The following is a 17,469-nucleotide window of genomic DNA, read 5'->3' on the forward strand; positions in this document are numbered from 1 at the left end:
AGAGAGTCCAAAACATATGCATCCTCTTCAAAGTCAAAAAATGCCCAGCTGCAGCATAATTGGCTCTATTGTCAGTGACAATTTGTACCACATTTTTCTTTCCAACAAACTCTACAATCTCATCCATCAAGCCACATAAGTAGGTAGCATCATGTGACTTGTCTTATGCATCAACAAACTTAACAAAAAAGGTACCTGTTGGACAGTTAACCAAAAAATTAATGAATGCCCTCGACTTCCCATCAGACCAACCATCACACATAATAGTGGCCCCATATTTCTGCCACCCTTCTATTTGAGAAATTAACATTTTGTTAACATCAAATACAACATCCTTCAATAAGGGCTCCCTAACCTCATGTAGTGAAGGAGGAATAAGTTTTGGGCCATATTACCCAATTGCTTGGGCCATATATGCAAAGCTATTGAGGGTTATAGTATTAAAAGGAATGTCAGCCATGTAAAGCCACTTTGTAATATACTTACATACCGACTTCCTCTGTTCTTTCTTGTATCGATTCTCAATTGTAGTTTGTTTTGTTTTTTTCCTCCTCTCCTGAACCATAATTTCGTAGTTAGAGGTGAAAAAAAAACATCCATTGGCCCCTTAAAGAGGTGTTCTTTTGCCAACACTACCATCTATATTTACAGCCCTCTCTCTTGAGATTGGAGTTGGAGTACCCCTTTGCCTCTTTGCAACTTTTGATATATCATCATTATCATCATCATCAACATCAAATAATTGCATATCATCAAGTAATTCTTTTCTTTTCATTTTTTTCTTCTCTTTTTCTTTTTTCAAGCTATCCATGTGTTCTCTAATCTTCCTTTATATTTCTTTGATAGCTTATGGGCATGCTCTTACATTATCAGAAATACGCGCTAAATCTTCTTTTTGCCGAAAATACCACCCATATAAGTATTTCCACAAAGCATACAAATCACACAGTTTCGATTTTTCAAATTTTTAAGTTTGGCATATTTTTAAGCTAGATCCGTATTACTAGAAGATTGGAAAGATGACATTGCCCCCCAAAAAAGTATTACTGTAAAAGGAAAAAAAAGTTACCGGTTACTTGAAGCAAATGTTGATTTCTCTACGGTCCTTGAAACCCTCGATTTGTCGTCGCAAGTTTACCTTAACTTCCTCAAATCAACACCCAAAAAATACAAATCAATAAGTATCAACAAATGCACAAATCGAAAAACTTCAACGAAAAAAATTATTGTCCAAATTTTTCTTTTGATCCAATCGATTACAAAAACGCCACGAATGTGGCTGAAATTATTGTTTGGGGGGTTTAATACCCCTCCAAACCCTCTCCTCCAAATTTCGAAGGTCAAAAAGACCATTTTACCCATCCCCGAGGGGTACTGTTTTAAAAAAAATTTACGAAAAATTATACAGCCAGATGTGGTGTATGCGCTATGCGACTCTGATGCAGAGAGATTGGGCACATATGCGATCGCATCTCTCTAAACTGCATATGCAGTCAATTTTGATGCGGTGCCCTGCACATAATGCATGATGCGGCCACATATGTGGCGATGCGACCGCATTTTAAAACACTAGGTAAGATTTTTTCTCTGCTCATCTCTACACTGATTTCGGTTTACTCCCCTATCCCAATCACATCGGCTTTGGGGTTGTCGGTTACCCAACTTTTTTCTGCATTCATGCTCTTGTCTATGTTGTTGTGCATCAAACCCATAAGTACGATCGAGCATAACATCAAGCTGTTCCCACTCAGACTCGCGCTCCGATTTACGCCGATCTCTACAAGTACTCATACAATATGGATCTAGCACCGTAGATCTCATCTTGTTCAATGTGTGATGTTGCAAGTCTTTGTTTTTGCAACAACTTTCAACTATCTCTGTCAAGTTTTCTATTTTCTTGTATATTTGGTCCCACTCGACATTCTTACAGTTGCGAACTCCACGACCAGCCATCGTACTCGGTAAACCTTTTCGAATCATACTCTGATATCAAATGATGTGAAAGGAGTTCTGGAAATTAAATCCAACCTTCTTTCTATTTTAAAAGACACAAAATTCAGCAACTATAGAGAAAGAAACAATAACTGTAAATCAAGCCAAAGGAAGAAAAAACTCTTTTCTTCATTCATAAAACTCTTTACAGAAAATATCCAAGTCCCCCCTCAATAGGACGTCCCACTTCTTTTTAATACAAACAATGAAAAGTAAAATAAAATAAAATTCAAAAGATATACGTCTTTCTATGCACACTACAAAATTTTAGGAAATATTCCTTATAATCTCTAAATCACATACCCCTTCTCCTAACTCTTCTATTTTCTCTCTCCTAGATGATCCTTTCAAAGATTTTCTCTAACCCTCTCATTAATCACTACATCCCACGTGACTTCCCTCTTTCTCTTTGTTACCCCCATTCACTTGATCTCCCAACGAAAAAAAAGGGAAAGTTAATCTTCAATACACCACCCTATTAAATCCCTTAAAGACAAGGAACCATTATCTCCCTCACCAAAATACGTATTCTTTACACTATTCAAGTCACGCCATAGTCACCCAAACTCTTTCTCCCTAACTTTTGGTTACATAGCAAAAGGAAAGAGCATCCCATGCAAATTGGAATCCCACACCCAAAATGTTAAATAGAAACAACTTTTAACCCTGATAATGTGATTCCTAAAAATTAAAACTAACAACAAATAATAAAAAGAAATCCACCCATAAAAAAATAAAAATAATAAATAATAAATTTAATCAACAAAGTTCTTGAATGTCTTGGGTGCGATTTGCATCACGTAATATATCAACACATTCTTCATCCATACAAAAAAATTTGGTTTTGATTGGAGGCCATTAAGGTAGCCTATTCCAAAATAGGGTGAACATCATTTCAGTAGACTATGGAAAATTGAAACAGATAAGGATTTTCCCAATTTTTAAATCTTTGGGACCTACTTAATGATCTCAAATTGACCAAGATTTTAGGAACCTTCTTAGTATACCATCCTGAATCCCTCCAACTAAAGATTTTTCCCTCGCTCATTTGATATAACCTCCATCCGAAGGTCTGTCACGGAGATGAGTTTCGAGTTGTCGTGGTTCTGCAGCAGATTCATAGATATCATTAAAACTCATTTTTTTTTTAATAAAAACATGAAAGTCCTTTCGTGGAAATACTTTCATAGGCGTTCCACCAATTTTTTCTCTCCTGTCGCCATTGAACCTAAAGTGTTAAGTTCGCGGTAGAGTACGATTCACTCTACGGCAGTCTTATCCTGCTCCAAATATTGCTACATTGTGCGTGCATATCCTTTGTTTTCATTGTTTTCCCTGTTCTTGCCATGACTTGGACCATCCAACGTGATGCAGGAAGGAAAGGTGGGAAACTAAATTCACTTTTTCCCCGAACTTCAAACAAATAAAATCAACAATAATGGAGAAAAAGTATGGTTGTAAATCGAGCCAAGAGAAGAACTTTCTTCTTTCATAAAATAAATACATTGCAATGACATAAGCATCCTATTATGGGATGTCCCGCCTTTTATAAGCCTATGAAACCCTAAAATTAACTTAAGATCCAAGTAAACAATTTAATATTCCAAAATATCCCTAAAATATATTAAAGTTCCAAAAATGCAAGTAACCCGTGAACAATAACCGTGAACAATACTGTGAACAGTACTCATGAATATCAAAAAAAGAAAATGAAAATGTAGAAACTAGGTATTGGAGATCAAAACCACATTATAATTCCCAAAAGAATAAGCCCTAATAAAAATAAAATGTACATCCACATATCTGAAACTAAAAAAAATAAGATTAAAATTTTGAATCACCCAGCTCTTGATCTCCATGACAATTATTGTAGTATGATTGGATAGTTGTGTATCCTTTTTTTTTTTTTGACTATTGCTGATCCCTTTATAACTTTTTTTCCTTTCCCCAATACATCAATTTTATTGCTTGCTCAGATGCAAAAAACAAAAGAAGAGAAAAGGAAATGAACTTCCAGAATTTCACAGTGCAAACTTGAAAGAAAAATATTTGAACGGAGGGAACTAAAACTATAAAAATGAAGTTGCGACATAACGTAAAATAAACATTTTTTTATTGGGTCCTGTTTTAGGTATTTGACATAATCCAATTCACAGTCATGATATGGATGTCTCACCTGTTTTTATGGCTGTAGATACTTCTGGGTCTTACTGATCCCTTATTTGAGATATCCACTGGCAAAGCAAATGATGGCACAAGACAATTGGTTGGCTCTTGGTATGAACAGGCTGATGGTAGGCATGAAGACAAGATTCCTGATGGTACGTGGGTCCTTAAATTTATGTAGTATTTGGACTCTTATTCTTGTTTCACTGGAAATATTTGAGCTGAAATAAAATAATCTGTGATTTGATTAGGAAGTATTGTGGTTATTGAAGATCTTGACCAGCACATGTATTTGACTGTTGAAACTGGAGAAAATAAGTATCGTTTAGGTGGTGCACTTCATTATTCTCTTGTTGGAGAAAGGGCTTTATTCAGGGTATGGTCTCTCTTTTGCCCAGACACGATTGAATTTTTATGTTATATGAGTGAAGTTTTTACGGTAGATGAATTCCAATCATCTCAAGCAAAAACACAAATGTGCTACACTACTTATGTAATACTATTGATGACAATGTATCATATTCCGGGTTCTTTTATTAAAAACTCTGAAATATTAAATAACATTGAATGCCATACTTTGGTATGGTCTCTCTTTTGCCCAGACACGATTGAATTTTTCTGTTATATGAGTGAAGTTTTTACGGTAGATGAATTCCAATCATCTCAAGCAAAAACACAAATGTGCTACACTACTTATGTAATACTATTGATGGCAATGTATCATATTCCGGGTTCTTTTATTAAAAACTCTGAAATATTAAATAACATTGAATGCCATACTTTCTATTGGTTGTAGTGATTTATTATTTAGGCATGCGAGATAGGTGACCTTGAAGTTCCAATATATGCGTGGTTGGCCTAAATGTTTGAAAGTTTTTATTTCTTCATGAAACGCATAAATATTGATGGAATTCCATTTAAATTAGATTCTTTCCATGTCAGATGGGTGGTAAATCTGCCATGGATTCCTTTCAGAATTCTCTCTTCTTTTTGTTTAATTTTATTATTTAGTTTATTATGAACAGTTGAAGCAATCATATGATGACGATAATGGAAATTGGACTCTTGAGTGCCATTATTAGTGTCCTATTGAAGCAACTCCATGTGTTGGATGTTCAAAACATAACATACTTATTTGAAGGGGAAATCTGCTGCAGAATTACAATACTCATATACAGAATCTACAGATGCACGGTTATGTTCTTGATGGATGTAGCGTACTTGTTCTCGGGGTTTGAAGGGTGGGGAGCCCTTATGTTTGACGCTTCTCAGGTACATTTTAGTGGCATCCTTAGTCAAAAATGGTATCCATATCTTTGAGTCAAAATCACCCTTGGGGCCATTGAATGTAAAACTTATAAATTACAAAAGCAGTAAAATGAGGTGTTATAGAGGTCTAACTGCCAAAGAAATGCTTAGGGGGGATGTCTCAGTTTTATAATCTCACAAACATGGGAGCGCACATATATAGCATGGGTCTACAGGTCCACACCATTCACATGGACCCTCACCCAAAGCCACCCCCTTTTATCGGGTGAGGCATTCACATAGGCTCAAAACAGCCGTGAAATACTCTCCTTCACCGAAATATTGAATTGGAGCTTCAACTCTTGATGCTAACGCCCATTACGTTGATGTTTTGGAGTTTATCCTTGGGGATCAGTTGATTTGGAGCATTTTTTTGCACTCCAAATCTTTTTTATTTTATTTTTAATAGCATTCTTGAAGTGGAGAACGCTTACTTTCAGTCCTCTTGGCTTGGACGAGAATCTATATGAACAATGTGGACTCGTGGGTGTATCTTCCTTCTTTTTTTTTGTTTTCTATATGAGAGTTATTCAGCTTATTGTTTTTGAGGAGAATGGCGGACTAAGATTCGTGTTGCTGACCCCAATTAGTTGGGAAAAGGCTTTGACAATGATGAATGATGCTTGTTTATGAGGACGAATTTTTTAAATCTTAAAATCCCTTATACAAACGGGTTATCCAATCTCAAAATCAAGAGCCATAGGGGGTACAGTTTTGAAAAAGATGCTATTTTTGAAAATTTTGTGCTCAATTGTCGAAACATGTCTTCCTTTTGATATTGCTTATTATCATTGCTTAAAACAACACCGATCCGGACAAGAATGGCCTGATCCGGATCGGTTTTCAGAGGAACTGATTTGGTTCCTTCTAAATATCGCGACTGGGCAGTTCCATGTAATTTTTACTTGTTATAAATATTTTTTTTTCAAATTTCTTATTTATTAGAGGCCCCACATTTCCCATGTAATTTTCATTTATAATAAATTTTTTTTTTTTTTAATGTCATTGTTTACTATAGGCCCCACATTTTCATGTGGATGACCCCATTCCTACTAGGTGGAATGGAGTTCAAATCCCTTCCTCCATGTGGTCTTTTATAGTTTATTAGTGCCAACTTTTCTCCAACCTTCTCAATGTTGGATCAATCTTTTAAAGTTTATAATTTATACTTTTGTGGGCTATGAGCATCTACCCCACCTAAATCTCTCTCTACTTTTGTCGGATCCATTTAAAATGACAAAAAAAAGATCATACTACAAATAAAGGCCTCTCTACTATTGGGGGTTCTATTTAAAATAACTAAAAACAATAAAGTTACAAATAAAAACTTCAAGTAAATTTCAAACATTTAAAGTAAAATATTGCATAGGTACGCATCTAGAGCAAGGCAAGTAAAATTAAAAGAATTTTACGTTGATTTCAAAATAATTTCATAATAAAACCTACAAAATATAAGTCCTACCATGACAAGTCATTCCCCCCACTCCCCCTCCTCAATTAGGCAATAAGTAGATCATGAATCCATGGGTATGAGATGAGGCGTTTTAGAGAGAAGACCTAGGTTGGTGAGGCTGAGATTTGAGAGAGAGAGAGAGAGAGAGAGAGAGAGAGAGAGAGAGAAGATTATTTGGTTTGGTGTAAGAGAGAGATCACATGACCTTTTAGATGGACGATATTGGTGCGAGGGAGAGTGTGTAAATCTATGAGTATGAAGAGATCACTTAGAGAGAGCATATGGGTATGTGAGGATCATAGAGATAGAGAGGTCATCTAGAGAAAATGAGGAAGGATGAAAGAGAGCATGTAGCAAGAGAATTGGGGATGTGAGAGAGATCCTTTCGATGGAAAGAATATGCTAGGATGAGAGAGAGAGAGAGAGAGAGAGAGAGAGAGAGAGAGAGAGAGAGAGGGGCTTCACTAGAGGAGAATGTGAAGTTGAGAGAGAGATCCTCATAACCTTTTTTTTTTTAACGTGATTTTACCTCAAAATCTATGAAATAAAATCTCTAAGCTAAGTCAATGAGGAATAGAAGCGGCTGACATTTTCAAGCAAATAATGAGAAATAAATTAAATATGAATATAAATAATACAACACTCTAGATATGAATGGAATCAGATAGGTCTAGAGAAATAAAAAAATTAATAAAAATACGAATACAAATAGATATTAATTTAATGATTAATTTTCAAAAAAGAGGGAAATAAGAAATGAGTAGGCACGACCCCCAATCTCCACAAGTGCAAGTGGCATTGGGGATTACAAAAACACAAAATAAAAAAGATTTGAGTTATAGATGTCCATTTTATTGCAATGAGTTGCATTTTAAACTTCATTTTGACTATAAAATCAATATAATGGTTGGCAAACACTCAAACATGAATCAAGTTCTCAATATTTATCAGTTTTTCAAAAAGTGGACTGCCTAGCACCTGGTGGCCGCCCAGGCGGTTCTGGGGGTCTTGGCGCATCTCCCAAGACTATGCGTCCAAAAAAATGGATATCCCTGGGCACCCGGGAGCCCACTTAGGCGCCTGTCTGAACTCGCCTAGGCGGCCGCCAAGGGCCTACGCCCCCTCCACGGGTTGAAACCTAAACCCATTAGAGCCTATTTTAAAGAGAGATAACTCAAAAAAAAAAAATTCTACTGGGCTGCTCAGGTTCTGGGCGCCCGCCTAGGTGTTGGGCGCCCGCCTAGGTGTTGGGCGGTTTGGACCCCCCCAACCGCCTAGGTGTCACCTAGCGCTTTTTGAAACACTGATATTTATCATCATGATCAATCATCATCGTCATCATCATAGCATGATCCCAACTATCTGGGGTCGGCTATATGAATCCTATTATGCCAATGCGTTCTAGCAGGGGCCATATCCATAGTCAGACATCGCGTTGATTACAAGGAAAATGCCCTAGCATGAGTAATTGACATTGGTTCGAGATTCATGAAATAGATGTGGCAAATGTTTTACGTAGCTTTCTACCTAGCACACTCCTTTCTTTGAATTTGGTATTAGCATGTCTGGCTCGAGACTGACCACGATGGACTTAGGGTCTTAGTATTGAATATTTTCGATAAAATAATGAAAATCTATAATGCAATACCCCTATTTCTTGAGAAACCTAAAAAACTAGATTTTAAAGAAATTTTTGTAATTTTTTGGGACCTGTTTAAGGTCGGATCCGGCCGATCCACAGATCCGAATCGTCGATCTGCCGATTCGAATCGGTTTCTAGATGGCCGATCTGGGTTTTCAAACATTGCTTATTCCTCTAGTCTGTTGTCTATTCGAATTTTCTCGTTGCCCTTTGATACGTGTATAATAACTTTTCTCTTGCTCATGCTTCAAAGGAAGATGCATAGGGTGATTTGTCTTCTAATATTGGTGTTTGATGCTATGATTAATAGATTTTGTCTGTTCTATATTGTTTTCTTTAATAGTTTGTCATTTTAGACATTTATCAAATGATCTTAATGATTTGTGGTAGAAACTAATTGAGCAGTCTCTGAACAGGTGGCTTATCATCGAAGGAAATGGGGTTCCCCCACAGCATGCTTCTCCTTGGTTTCACTGTGTGCAAAGAATGATGTTGGTGAACCATTACGCGTGAACTTCCGGGCAGGTTCAGGATTTGTTGATGTCTCTGCAGCTGATGATAAGAGTTGGGCTTGTTGGAAAACTGTTCCTTGTCGGCCTAAATATTATGAGGGCAGTGATGAATTGGAAGTTTGCAACAACTTGCTGAAAGGAGCATTTTACCTTGTGAACCAGAAGAATGATTGTGCAGTTGCTTTTATTGACGGCCTTCCACAATTTGTGAAGAAGCCAGGAAATCCATTTAAAGCAAAGATTTTATTGAATTTATCACTGAGAAAGGCTATCACAGCACCAGAGGCTTCCGATACTTATACAAGCAAACCGGGTGAAATAGATGGGGTATCGAAGTCACTTCTAAGGGATGAAGCAAATAGATCAGTGCTTCCTCACCATCCTTCGTATGTAAATATTACCACTGATAAGATTTCTGTGACACTACTTTATGAAGTCTCAGGTACAAATGACAATATTCCTCTTCTTCGATGGTTCATTGATAATGCTCAATTTATTGTTCAAGTTTCACCTTCAAAAATGAGGCTCATAAGTACACTGAGCTTCTTGATTGAGAGCTTTGATACCCTGAACAACTCCTGGTGAGTATTTGAGCATTTGAAAATCTTAGGCTCATGTGTATTTGGTGTTTTTATGCGTTCAATTCTATAGAATGGGCCTGCAGCAGTATCTTGATATTTGATGATGTCTTCTTCAAACTGTAGGAGGGAAATGGTTCTCCCTGTCGCAATTGGTATTTTCTGTCGTACCAGCCTTGTAAACAATGACTTAGGACTTGTTAAAAAAAGAGTGACTTCTCATTTACATTGTAATATAAATAAGGTACAATGCTTCTTCTGTCAAGACATTGTGGTTTTCGTTTTCCATGTGATTGTTTGACAAATTGAAAATTGTATGCCAAGTTGGTTATTGGTTGAATTTAATTTGGTGTCATTTTCAGGTGGACATGTTGAATTTAATTTGGTGTCATTTTCAGGTGGACATGTGTTTATCTGAGCTTTCACTAGATGCACTTCTCTTTTTAACCGGAGAACTAAATTTGGCTGGTCCTTTTTCGGTCAGACATCCACTCAACTCGGCTGCCTGTTTTAAGGCATGTTCTTATCCCCCCATTTTATTCTGTCGATAGAGAAAAATTGATTTGCCCGTGCATTTTTCTTATCACACTTAGTAACTGATGGTTGTTGATCAAGAAAGTATTATTATGCACTGCATGACATCCTGTGATGTCTAACAGGATGTATAAGTCCTCATTTCTCGGAAAATATCAGTCCTATTAAATTACCTTTTCATAACAAATATTTCTAAAGAATGGAATGCATTTAGGAACATAGCTGCTGGGATCTCCTAATATAGGTAGTGATCCCTCTCCAACATCTTGCTCTAGCGCTCCAGGAAAGGGATCTTGATTTTTACATTTTAGGATTTCGATCCCCACTTTTAGGGGTTGTGATCGCAAAATAACATCCAAATGGATGATTTTCTTAATTTATAGTTGCATTGCTTGTAGGCTATAAATAAAGCAATCCCTACTTTAAAGGGTATATGTAGTCCTAGATAATATATTCTTTAAGGTTTGGAGCAAGATCCCTAAAAGGTCGGGATCAAGATCTCAAGAGGTTTGGATTAAGATCCCAAAAGTCGATCCCTAACATTTGGGGATGTAGAGCTTAACATATGAATTGTACGGATGATCTCCCAATTACATGGATCTTCTAACATTTCATGATCCCCCAATGCCGATCCCAACAACTATGGCTATGAAGGCTTTTATTCCTTGGTTGTTTTGCAATTATTCAGCTTCTTATTTACATCATGTTCTCTGAAAAATGATATATTTATAAAAATTGGATGGATGAAAAAATTTCCAAAAATTTGTTTTCTAAATAATACCCCATAGCCATTGGATTGGTGTCACTAGTTGCACGACAAATTTGAATGACACTGGTCATTGACTTTCTGATATAAAGGCCACAACCAACCTCCAATGGCTTATACTCGTTCCTATTTCTCTATTCAAACTCTATGACAAGGATTTTGGAAAGACCATACCCAGAGAACTGGAGGGTATGAAATGCAACCTGTTCTCCATGACACTAGCAATGAACTATGCTAATGGATTACAAGTTGTGTCACAATCAAGTTTCAAAGCAACCTTGAAATATGATGCTTAACTGAGTCTCTACAAGCTAACCGTAAGTTATGGGTTAAAACCTAAGAATTGGAAATTCCTACAAATGCTAATGTGCCTAGGCAATAGGCAATGACAATTATATTTCTTTTTTGGCTTTAGCTTGTCCATTTTATTTTGGCTAATATTAGTGTTATAAGTTTAATTTTTGATGTACCAAAGATTGTTCTGTGGCATGTCTTCAGGCATGCCCCCCCCGTACTAACTCGTTTTCCTTCTAGTTAAATATGGTTATGTCCAGCTGATGTTCCTTTATATCTTTCTGGTCCTCTTCTCTTAAGTTATGTGTCAATCTAGATGTTTAATACATGGATTTAGGGTCTCTCTAACACCTTAAGTCGGAATAGTTCTTAAATTCTGCATGAGTGCTCCATGGAACTTATTTCTAGTATTAGCAAGCATTTAGCTGTTTTTATGGTTATTCCATCATAGCAGGTAAAGAACCTTTCAGGTTTAAGTCTTCTCTGTCGTTTTGAAGATGAGAGAGATGCTGTAATTGCCGCAAATCAATGTGGTTCATTCCTTATAAGGTAGTTCACTAAAAACAATGCATTCCTTCTTCTGTCTTCTTGCTACATTTAATGCCTATGGGAGATGCTGAAAATCATGTTCTTTCAGTTTGAGGGTTGTTTTCATTTCAGTGAGATAGAGCATCTTGAATAAAATTTGGAGCATCTTGAATAAAATTTGGGATTTACTTTACAACCATCCTAGGAACCCTTCTTTTAACTCGAATGAGGCATGTTTTGGCAATCATATGTTAACCTAGAGACGAACTTTTAATTTTTAAAATGTGAAATATCCAGCTCAATAGGCAATAGTAAATATCCAATTGCACTCTGCTAAAGTCCATCCTGACCATCTATCATTCCTCTAGATTTTTTTTCTTGTCTTTTTATGCACTTTGTATGCATGTATATCAAAATTATGAAATGCTGTTTGGAAACAACTACGGTAATTTTCCCTTTGTTTAGGCATTTTTCTTAGTTGATGCAAGTATGGCTAAGAAGCAAGTTAATTAGTTCTGCATTACCTTGAGACACGACTCTCTATGGCTATATAAGTGAGGGAGTTCCTTAGCCCTATGGGGGCTTAGAAGAGAGAGAGAGACTGAGGGGCTTTGGTACTTTCAACTTGTGCATGCTTCACATGCACGCACACATATGCATGTACAGCGGCCAGCCAGGCCATGGCCATGGCTGAGATTTGGATTTAGATTTGGGAAAGTCTTTTATTTTTGCTGGCCAAACCTTAGCACTGTAATTAGGCCACTGACCCAACCTCTGATGATAGTTTAGTGAGGAAGCTCAACCCCTCATCACGGTTGAGCCCTCAAAGGCCTTTTATAGAGACCTTGGCTTTTGACTGTGGTTAGGCAGCTTCACATCACTGTTAAGTTTTCTTGCTATGGTTAAGATATTCTCCCCCCTCTCCACTGCCTAAATGCCTTGCCACGTGTCACGCCTTTTGCCATGTAGCCTCCATTGCTTCAATAGCCAATAGAATCTCACTGGTTTAACAGGAAACCTCTTTATGAATATATTTGAGACTGAAAATTCTTTACCCTCTTTCATGTAGGCCTTTTGACTGCGGTTAATGGAGATCTGTTACTTATGACTGTTAATTGTAATCCTGCATTTCTTCCCAATTTCTCCATCAATTTTGCGCTCTTTGATTTCTAATTGAAATCGAAGTAGCTATTGAAGGAAAATCTGTGCATGGGCATGTTTTTACTAAGCCTTCTCTTAAGCGTGCAACTCAAAGAAGATTTCACAGTGCTTCACTGGGCTTTAGTGTTCGGGACTCGGCCAAGTCAATTTGGACTCAGCCGAGTCAATGAAAGTTTATGTGCTCAATTCGCCCTTATTAAACTCCCTTTAAAAATCACCAAATTTATTCAAAAGCCACTAACATATGATTTGGAAATATGCTTTTATATGATTTTTAGGTTTTTTATGTTGATTCGTGGAGTTTTCTTATTATATTCTCTGATTTTTTATTTTTCTGAAATATTTCGAGGTATAAATCAATTTTTTTAATAATCCATATTATATATATTTATTTCATCTTTTACAGATGTTTTTCTATAATTTATCTTAGTCTTTATTATTTTAATTATTTTCAATCATTTTTTTACAATTTTCTTCTTGGATTTGTGGGTCTATTTCAGTGTTGTGCGGGACCTCACCCCAACAAGTAACTCAGCTTGGTCCAAGGCTGAGTGCAGGCCCGAGCCAAGATTCAGAACATCACTGGGCATAGTCATATCTTAGGAGTATATTCGCACGGCTCGATTGCTCTTGGAATTCCAAGTCCAGGGCATTTAATATTTTGAAGATAGCAAAAACATCTTGTCTCTCTAGGTCCGTTGTCGAGATAAAGAGTCTATATGTCATGGAGAAGTTTGAGTTTTTGCCCTATTTGAAACCCTATGTTCCTTTCAGAAGTTTGAGCAGTAGGTTTTGTTTCAAAACTAGATTTCTCTCTTAACAGAGAAGTGCGAGATTTAATCTCAAGATTGTAATCTTATTGAACTTAGCTTTGTGCTAAGTGTTTTGTGTTGCAGATAGGAAGAGTTTCGTGTCTTGACCTCTGTTATGGAAAGAAAGTCATTTTGACCATGGTTAAGGTATACCTCATGCCGTCTAGGAATACTTCAGGAAGTTAAAGGGAAATTTGTTAAGATTTGTCTTTCTTGGAGCCACAAGCCAAAAACGTACATGTACAACTGTATACCAGAAACAATCAGTCTTCAGTTTAACAGCAATTTTCTATTTTCCTTCTTTTCCCTTTCTTTCTTACTATTGTGCTAGTAGATGTCCTAAACATCCTCAGCATCATCAGTTCATTATTGTGATCATTTCAAAAAAGAAATATCATATTGATTTCCAACTTTATGAATTACCTTGATGTTCTGTGTTGCATGAATGTAGTATATCTAAGTTCATGTTCACGAGAATTACTTTAGCTGGTATACTTTATACCTATTTCTTGATTGTTGTTCCTTTTACTTGCTTCATTAATCTTGTATTGATATGTGATATAAGGAATGATTTAATGCAGGAAACCGCAAACCACTACTTCTGTATCTCTTCAGCTTGTTGTTCCTGGGGTTTGTTTCACTTCTCCAATTCATAAATCAATTTTGGATGCTGGAGTATCTGCATGGAGAACACGCATAGTATCTATAGCAGGTATATGCAGCTTGATTTTATATTATTTTAATATTATTGTTTAGTTGCCGCCAGCTGCAATTAATTGGGTTCCTCACTCTTAGCATCTTTTCTTCCAGTCACAGTAGGTGGCATATAATCATGTTTAGCTTCTCCTATGCCCTTGCTCTCCCCAACCAAAAAAAACTCCTCTCTCTCTCTCTCTCCCCCCCCCCCCCCCCCCTTCCCCTGCCATTCTTGTTGTGCTTGTAGCTGTGATTATAGCTCTTTCTCTCTCTCCCTCTCCCTCTCTCTCTATCTCTCCCCGCCATTCTTTTGTGCTTGTAGCTGTGATTATAGCTCTCTCTCTCTCTCTCTCTCTCTCTCTCTCTCCCTCCCTCTCTCCCGCCCTCCCTCTCTATCTCTCTCTCTCTCTCGCCATATACTCAGGCATCATGTCTGTGGAAATCTTGTTAATATACACTTATAGTTACATACATAGATTGGTAAAAAATTAATCATCAAAAAGAATGATGTTGAATTTATCAGACTAATCTTACTGTTAATTTACTCTGCTGTCCTCTGATTTTCTTGAATTTAGATGAGTACGCACAGAATATACTTCTTGTGCAAAATAAAAAGCCCATAATGCTTTCCCCTGTTTTATCCAGCTAACTTTTGTATTGAGAAATTGGGGTTATTGTTATATTATGTTTTATATTCAATTATACCATTTTTAGAAGATTTTCTATTATGGAATTTCTGTTATAGCAGTTTCTGGCTAACTATATCTATGATATTTACATGGAAGTTGAGCTGAATTTGTTCCTTAGTTCTGAAATATATGGTTATTGACAAGGATAACTTGGTGTTTATCTAATAAAGAGCATGTCCTTATGACGCTGTTCAAATTTAAGAAGATATGATTTTAAATATCTTATAACCCAACCTTTTGAATTTGATAAAAAAATTGAAAGAATTGAAACTTATTTATTCTTGAAATCTGCTTGTGTAACTTATATATTACTTGCATGTTTTAATTTTTCTTTTATTTCTATTGTTCTAGATTATCTATTTCCTTATTTGTTAGATTTCTTTAATAAAAAATGTTTTAATAAAAATATCTTTTTTTTGGATATTTCTTTTGCGTGTGTAACTTAAATGTTTCTTGCATGTTTTAATCTTTCTTTTATTTCTATTGTTCTAGATTATCGATTTCCTTATTTATTAGATTTCTTTAATAAAAAATGTTTTAATAAAAATATCTTATTTTTTATATGTTTCTTTTTGTTGGTTTATTAACTCAGCCAGTTGTCTTACTAAAGTCCCAAGAGAGAGAGAGAGAGAGAGAGAGAGAGAGAGAGAGAGAATTTGACTTCATACAGTATCCTGTTACCTGGACCAATCTTTGAATTGCATTTGTTTAATCTATTCATGAGTTCTATGTGTCATTATTTATGTTTTTTATATTCTTTTGACATGTTATGGGCTATTTCTCTTTCTCCAGCATTTCAATTACTTTGTTGAGATAATGTTTCTGCTTATGCTAACAGATTCCAGAATTCTACCTGGACCATTAATTGTGGTTGACACGTCTAAAAGGACACAGGTAATCCTTTTTGTGTTGCTGAAAAATAATATTTGATTTGGGAAGTGTGTCCACGAGCAATTCTTGCTTATACTTTTGTTGAATATGTTTATTCTTTTAGGATGGCCTGTCTCTTGTGATTTCCCCAATGCTAAAAATACATAATGAAAGTGGTTTTACTTTGGAGTTACGTTGTCGACGGCCACAAGAGATTAATGATGAATCTCCAACAGTGTTGCTGAGGAATGGTGACTCAATTGATGACTCAATGGCAGCCTCAGATGCATTGAACATGACTGGGGGTCTGAGAAGGGCATTACTGTCATTGAGTCTTGGTAGGCTTGTATAAATCTTGTTCATATATTAGGTTTTGTAATTACATAATGATCACATCTATCTACTCTTGTTTATCTATATGCATATTGCACATATTTTGGATTTTGGCATGACAAATGATTTAAGGAACTAAGATCTTGTGTTACGGAAAGCTTGGCCTCTATGGAGTGTCAAAGGTATGTTGAGTGATCAAGAGTTTCATTTATTGTATGAAGTCACTGTTATCAAAACTCATATGGAAATTTTCTTCTTCTTCTTCTTTTTTTTTTTTTTTCTGTGGGTAGTTTAGTGGGGAAAGGGTCCCCTGAAAAAACTCTTACAGAAATTGATTGGAGTGAGTTGTTGTTTTCCTCTTGAAATTGCATTAGTTGTTCTAGAGACGATGCATATATATTACATCCTGATCTTATTAGAGAAGTTTCCTGCATTTCTTACAAAGTTCGATTTCTTACAAATTTTGGGTTTCTGATCGACATGATTTCTTATTAAGTTTTGCAAGTATTTACTTTCTAGAAGGTCCACTAATATGTAGAAATTGATGGATTTATATAACTATCGATATCTATCAAAAAAAGGAAAAAAAAAAAGTCTTAAGACTGTTTATTTCTTGCTTGAATGATCTTGTATTTCTCCGTAACTTTTATATGACCGCTGCATTGGGAAATTTTTGCAGGTAACTTTCTTCTGTCTTTCAGGCCAAAAGATTCTGAGTATTTTAGGGATTTTGGGCCAGCAGTTTCAATGGAGTGGTCAGAGGAGTTGAAAGGTGGAAAGGCTGTTCGTGTTTCAGGATTATTTGATAAATTAAGTTACCATTTCAGGAAGACTTTTGGCAGTGAATCAGTGAAATCAACCTTTAACACCATTCGTTGTACTCTCAGTGTGCAAGGTTCAAAGATTACTGATCTCAATTTCCTAGTTCAGAGAATAGGAAGAGATGTCCCTGTTTGGAGGCTTCGCAACGTGTCCGATTCATCAGAAGTTGGCTCTTCTCACATTACATTGCAAGAGCAAAAAGAAATCTTCATTTTACCTTCAGTTCATGTGTACAATAATCTGCAATCAGAGATTACTGTTGTCTTAGCTGAAAGTCTTTCAGGTAATTAATGCAATAATTGTTTTCAGATCA

At 36.1% G+C, this 17,469-nt stretch overlaps 1 protein-coding gene across 14 annotated transcripts in view; it reads left to right on the forward strand.

The window, feature by feature from the left end:
• Nucleotides 1-17,469, forward strand: part of LOC18446016 (vacuolar protein sorting-associated protein, putative (DUF1162)) — a 64,046-nt gene that overhangs the window by 22,250 nt on the left and 24,327 nt on the right. For 4 of the 14 annotated variants that reach the window (XR_016048374.1, XM_020674538.2, XM_020674539.2 and 1 more), the window contains exons 8-17: nt 4,187-4,313; nt 4,410-4,534; nt 8,978-9,654; nt 9,778-9,895; nt 10,014-10,166; nt 11,700-11,794; nt 14,328-14,458; nt 15,970-16,025; nt 16,126-16,339; nt 17,014-17,439. Coding sequence is in view for 8 of the 14 variants with exons in the window: in XM_020674538.2 (XP_020530197.2) it covers nt 4,187-4,313; nt 4,410-4,534; nt 8,978-9,654; nt 9,778-9,895; nt 10,014-10,166; nt 11,700-11,794; nt 14,328-14,458; nt 15,970-16,025; nt 16,126-16,339; nt 17,014-17,439 (2,122 nt within the window). In the remaining 6 variants the exon portion in view is untranslated. Of the gene's footprint in view, nt 1-4,186; nt 4,314-4,409; nt 4,535-5,315; nt 5,431-8,977; nt 9,655-9,777; nt 9,896-10,013; nt 10,167-11,699; nt 11,795-14,327; nt 14,459-15,969; nt 16,026-16,125; nt 16,598-17,013; nt 17,440-17,469 lie in introns of those variants that run through there. The other 10 variants (XR_016048375.1, XM_011629432.3, XM_088856772.1 and 7 more) reach the window with 8 other exon arrangements.

The sequence above is a fragment of the Amborella trichopoda genome, chromosome 13 (assembly GCF_054954075.1).
Source record: "Amborella trichopoda isolate Santa Cruz 75 chromosome 13, AtrichopodaSantaCruz75HAP2 v2.0, whole genome shotgun sequence".
NCBI classification, from domain to species: domain Eukaryota; kingdom Viridiplantae; phylum Streptophyta; class Magnoliopsida; order Amborellales; family Amborellaceae; genus Amborella; species Amborella trichopoda.